The sequence below is a fragment of the Buceros rhinoceros genome, unplaced genomic scaffold, assembly GCF_000710305.1.
Source record: "Buceros rhinoceros silvestris isolate BGI_N320 unplaced genomic scaffold, ASM71030v1 scaffold9229, whole genome shotgun sequence".
In the NCBI taxonomy this organism is placed as follows: Eukaryota; Metazoa; Chordata; class Aves; order Bucerotiformes; family Bucerotidae; genus Buceros; species Buceros rhinoceros.
This window is the reverse complement of record NW_010429719.1, coordinates 32,927-38,627: the sequence shown is the minus strand read 5'-3', so window position 1 is coordinate 38,627 and position 5,701 is coordinate 32,927. Positions and strand designations below refer to the sequence as shown.

Here is a 5,701-nt window from a genome sequence, read left to right as displayed (position 1 = left end):
CTGCTTTTGAGTGCATATGAGGACTGCAATCTGATATAAACTACATACCTTACCCTCTTCTCCAAAATACGTTGAATACGTGTATGACTCAAGTGTAATCTCAGAGATCACTGAGAAGGAAGCTAGAATATTCCACTTGAGCTGATGGAGGTGGGGTGATTGTTGTAACAACAGTAACGCTGTGCTGCTGTCCTTCCTGACTTGTCAGTTACAGGCAATGGCCGAACTACTCACCTAGGATGGGGAAGAAATTTTAGGTTGTCTTTATTCTTCATCGCACTGTGTCTTTCAGGAAAATATATCAGGGGTTAACGTAACATCACACATTACGTTACCAACAAAATATTGATTCTCAGTTGCTCAAAATTGTGTTGCTTTTTTTAAAAATTTCTGAAGCTATTTCTACAAGAAATTTATTCTTTAACAGTATATAAAAATTGCTGTATTTTACTTTGCTCAGACTACAGGATGAATATGATCCTATTTAGATTTTTTTAAATTGCTGCAAGAATTACTGTCTTTCAAACAGTATGAGTTGTCTGAAGGAAAGTAGTGCATAGGAATGGTTTCTTAGGGATGGTTTCTTAGCTTTATTAAACCTATTTAATTCAGCAGAGACTGATATCAAAAATCAGTATCACTCGCTTAATCTGGTATGATGCCTGAGTTATATAAGAGCAAATTAAAACTTGTCTTAGGACTGACAGATGGATGTAAATCTTCACTGCATATGGAAACTAACTATAGCAACCTCTTGGGAGGAAGCTATTTTCTTGAAGTCAAGATTCGAGGCACGTTTGCACGAGTAGGCTTGTCATTCTATGTATAACTGGAAAATCTGAATTACCAGGACGTGAAACCTAGCACCTAGATCCTTGAGGGTCTTGCATATCACTTCGAGAAATATGAGGAAATGTTTAAATGTGGGGAGCGTTGTTGTTTAATAGTGGCTTGTTCTCGTCTATTTTTTCACCTCTCTAGATAAGTATAAAATGTTTAACTGAGGTTTTGTATGCTCTTCATAATAGAAACATGAATCAAGTATGGAAGTGTTTTGTATTAATCAATGAAAGTATCATGCACCTACTATGTTCCAGTAAAACCAAATCCAATTTTTGCATTCTGCAGATGCAGTACCTCTCTTCCTGAGACTACTTCATTCACCACACCAGAATGTTTGTGAGCAAGCTGTCTGGGCTCTCGGAAATATTATAGGTAACTCTTGTTGTTAACGTTACTTGAATTCAGGGAGCGTTTTATTTTAGAATTTGACTTTTGAACATTGGCATTGTCATATGAGACTATGTTTCCTCTAAATTCTGTGGCTTAATATAATTTTTCATCTGGCCAGAATTACATAATGTACCTCTTGGTTTTTTCTAAAGAATAGTGTCACTTGCTACACAAAATATTAACAGGATAAATTTTGTCTCGTAAAATATACATACGTATCTGTATGTATGTATATTTAATTGAACATGACCTTTTAGTAGTAGACTTTTGGTGAGGAAACATAGAATTTCAGTATCCCAACATGTCATTGCATACATTTCAAGATTTTCCATTTTTAATGTAATTTCTTTTACAACAATTTTCATTTCTGTAGGTGATGGTCCTCAGTGTAGAGATTATGTCATATCACTGGGAGTTGTCAAACCTCTTCTGTCCTTCATCAATCCCTCCATTCCCATCACCTTCCTTCGGAACGTCACATGGGTCATTGTAAATCTCTGCAGAAATAAGGACCCCCCACCGCCTATGGAAACAGTTCAGGAGGTAAATAAAGAATTATGAGACAGATAAATTTTTTTATACTCTGGGCTAGAGGCCAAATGTTTTACATTGTCATACAGTGAATTTATGCATATGTTTTACCACTTTTTTATACCATTTACCAGTTGTTAAATGAAGTAATTTGACCAATTTACAGCCCTAGTAAGAAACATCAACAAAGATATTTGTATCTGAATTTGTATCTGATATATTTGAATATTTGAATCAGATATTTCTATCTGATATTGATATCTGAAACTGAGCAAAACTAAAGACTGATGAGCCATATATTAAACTGGTCACAAGAAAAAATTAGTGCTCTAGAAAGTGTTAGCGTACTCAATATTTCATGTTTTTTAAAAAAAGGCTACGGATGTGATTCTGCGTATAGAAGTATTCAAATGTAATTACTTTCAGTAAAAGGAAATTTAAGTAAAACGGTGAATGCAGTGTAGTTTGTTTTGACTAGCTGTGAACGTGCAGTCAATGTCAAGTCCCTGCTTGAGAAGAGCAGCATCTGAAAGTCCTTTTAGAGTAGTGAACAGAGCCAAAGCAGTGTTTTTAGAATAGGCACACTAGTAGAGTCATGGTGTTTGACTAGAACTAGAGTTGTAATGTATGTAAAGTTCTTCATAAGATAAATTCCAAAGTGTAGATACAGTTTGTGGAGCTATGTGAAGTATAATATTGTTAGCAGCTAAACTTCAATGAAATTTTTAAAATGAAGAGAACAGGCATCCTTTTACAAGTAATACTTTACCAAATAAAACTCCTGATTCTAAGCAGTCTTACCATGGCTCAGTTTTATGTTTTCTCCATATATAAATAAAAGATAAAATTTTACTTTAATAAAAGAGAGTTTTATATATCTATATTTGGCTAATGATTTTTATTATATTGTTTGGTAACAAAGCTTTCAAAATAGCAGGGGGATGTCTTATCTCTGTTTGCTTGTTTTCCCTCAAAATATAGTCTACTCTCTGTCTGTCTTTGAAATATAGTACTGTCTTGTATTTTCCTAAATTTTAAATATAGTATGTATGTATTTATTTATACATACTTTGAGGGAATGACCAGCTGCTGGGAAGCATGTGAATGAGTACGCTAATGCAGTCTCACGCTAAGTTTTATTACTGTAGCACTTGGATTCATGATTGTATGACCAATTTTATTCTACTGTAATGACTGATGACCTTCTTTTCAGATTTTGCCAGCGTTATGTGTTCTCATTTACCATACAGATATAAACGTAAGTAATTTCTAAAACTTTAGATATTTAGAATCTTTGCTTTCCCTAGAGAGAAAATGCTACAAGATTGTGTTTAAGTGGCAAGCTTGTTTTTTTGTATTAATTTATGTATAATTGAGTTGTAAATGCACGTTTATATATGAAAACTGATATAATTGTAGTCTTCAGAGCATGAAAAAGAAAGTGCAAATACCATTTCTGAAATACCTTTTCTAGAAATTGTTTTCATCCTTTACATTAGAAATTACATTTAAAAAAATCCTATCTTGCAGAATTGAGCACTAGAAATTTGAAGTGCCAGGTTTACCATCAGCTTCACTTTAATTCTGCCTCAATTTATAATTTTGCATAGGTGCAAAATGGTAACACATGCATAGAAAAATTATATATAGTTATACATATCAGTCCAAACACTGATCACATGGGTAAATCTGACTTTTGTAACCTGTTGGGTGCCTGACTTTACAATCTGTTTAAAAATACATACAAAAATATACTTAATAGTAAACTATTATTATGTGGCACTTTTGACCACTTTTCAGGTTTTTAATACTAAACCTTCAGTAGTTCCTACATTCCTGATCCATGGGTTTACGTGTTTTCTGAGGAAAATCCTAGAGAGGTGGTCTCAGCTCCTGAAGTTTTATATTGGGACTGTGTAACTGAAGGACAGTGAGCTGCTGCTCTTCAGCTCCTCCTGCCAGGACTTTGTAATGTCTTTAACTCTTGCTCCCTGTAGTGATCCTTCCATTTAGGGGAGTGGGAATTGAACCTTTGTGGTGGGTCTGGGAATAGAGTGTAACATCAGTGGAACTGTTTGTCATTACCTCCACACTGTGGTAGTGGTGTTTCTGCTGCTCTTTTAATGGTGAAGTGGGCTTGGCTCCACAAAATATTTGCAAGCAGTTTAATCTGGGATTTTGCCAGGGTTTTCCTAGTGTAATGTGAGTGGGAGACAGCACATGGTGACTTTCCAATTTGTAATTTGGACAAACCTGAATGGAAATTCATAGTAAAACTAAACATACTGCTGTAGGCTTTTTTCCCTGTCAATTTTGAAAGCTTTTACAAGTAGTGATTGTATGAGAGCTTCTTGAAGTAGATATGAGACTGTGTGATGCCAGGTTTTGACTGATCTCAATTAGGGTGCCCATCTTTTTGATCCTGAGAGTCAGGTGCTAGTTTGGAGGTACCAGTCTGGTCCCAGCCTCTCTGTACTGGAGCAGCAGACCTATCTTTGGAGATGAGTCAGTGATGCAGGTAGGTCAGCCACAGTCCTGTGAGCACTTCTGGCGGCTGCTGCTCTTGTCACCAACAGGCCTGTGGGGCAGCAAACTGGTGAGGCACCATCTCTCACTGCTTCTGCTGTGATACTGGCTCCACTGCAGCATGTTCTGCTGTCCCTGTGGCATTAGCAGGTGAGGGCAGCAGCAGGCTGTGTCAAGGAACCATTTAGGTCTGTGCTCTTTGGTCCCTGGAGCTGGGTGGAAGCAGCCTATGGGTTAGGACTTTAAAGTCCTTCCTATGTTCAGTACTGTAGTATTTAACTGTCTTAATATCTGGAAAGTTTAAATGGTTATCTGTTTTTAAAGTAGAGCAGATCTAATTACTAATTACGTCAACAGATGATGTCCTCGTGGGGTACAGATTTCTTTTCCTGCAGTTCCTAACATTGTCTCTAAGTGATGTGAATCCCCCTCTTTCTGCTGACTTTGTTTTGCACTTCAGATACAGTGACTGTAACTTTTGAACCGTCCTGTTTTTTGAGAGCTCTCAGATCATCCTTACCAAGTCATCAGTGTCTTAAACTTTATTTTGTTTAAGATACGAAGATACCTGCATGGTAGTCGTTTCTCTGAGGGTTTTTGCTTTGCTTGAACAGTTGCCTCCTTACAATAGTTGCCAGTCCTTTAGTTGGTATAGGAACTCCTTTCCTTCACTGTGGATATTAATTTTTAACGTGAGGGCAGAAAAAGGCATACATCCTACAGAATAGTTTGCGGTTTCACTTCAGAACTGCACTATGGATCAGAAATGCTAAGGTGTAGATAGATGTATTAGAGACTAAGGGAACTTAGGTATTCTGTAATCAAAAGATAGTCCAGGTAGCAAATTATAGCAGTGCTAGGAGGCTGGGTTGGTATTTTCTTCAGAAGGTTACTAGCACAACTACTTGTCTGAGCTGGTTGTCTTATCTTGGAAATGTAAACCAAGGCCAACAGTTTACCTTTGTGAGATGATGGACGCTGTCGCTTTATGCACCAAAATGTGGTATTTAATTAAAACAAATTTAGAGAATAGAATATAGAAATTATTATTATGGAACAAATGGCCCCGGTTTTCATAGTTGCACATAAATAGCCTAACGTTTTGCTAATTAGGTCTTGTCGTCATAATTTTTTAGTTTCCTGTAAGCAAATTGCATGCTCTTTCTTTTGCCCTCAGACACATGGAATGTTGATCACTAAATTAAGCCTCCATTATATGGATTTTACTGTTCAGTGTGTAAACCATGTTCTTTCCAATTTGTAGATTCTTGTGGACACTGTTTGGGCTTTGTCCTACTTAACAGACGGTGGAAATGAGCAGATACAAATGGTGATTGATTCAGGAGTTGTACCTTTTCTAGTTCCTCTTCTGAGTCATCAGGAGGTTAAAGTTCAAGTAAGTGTGGTTCAG

At 36.5% G+C, this 5,701-nt stretch overlaps 1 protein-coding gene across 1 annotated transcript in view; it reads left to right on the top strand.

Moving 5' to 3' along the window:
* The window catches only part of KPNA3 (karyopherin alpha 3 (importin alpha 4)), a 29,602-nt gene that overhangs the window by 15,943 nt on the left and 7,958 nt on the right, over positions 1 to 5,701 (top strand). The window contains exons 7-10 of the mRNA XM_010142750.1: positions 1,129 to 1,215; positions 1,607 to 1,776; positions 2,978 to 3,022; positions 5,555 to 5,686. Of these exons, the coding sequence (XP_010141052.1) occupies positions 1,129 to 1,215; positions 1,607 to 1,776; positions 2,978 to 3,022; positions 5,555 to 5,686 (434 nt within the window). The remainder of the gene's footprint in view (positions 1 to 1,128; positions 1,216 to 1,606; positions 1,777 to 2,977; positions 3,023 to 5,554; positions 5,687 to 5,701) is intronic.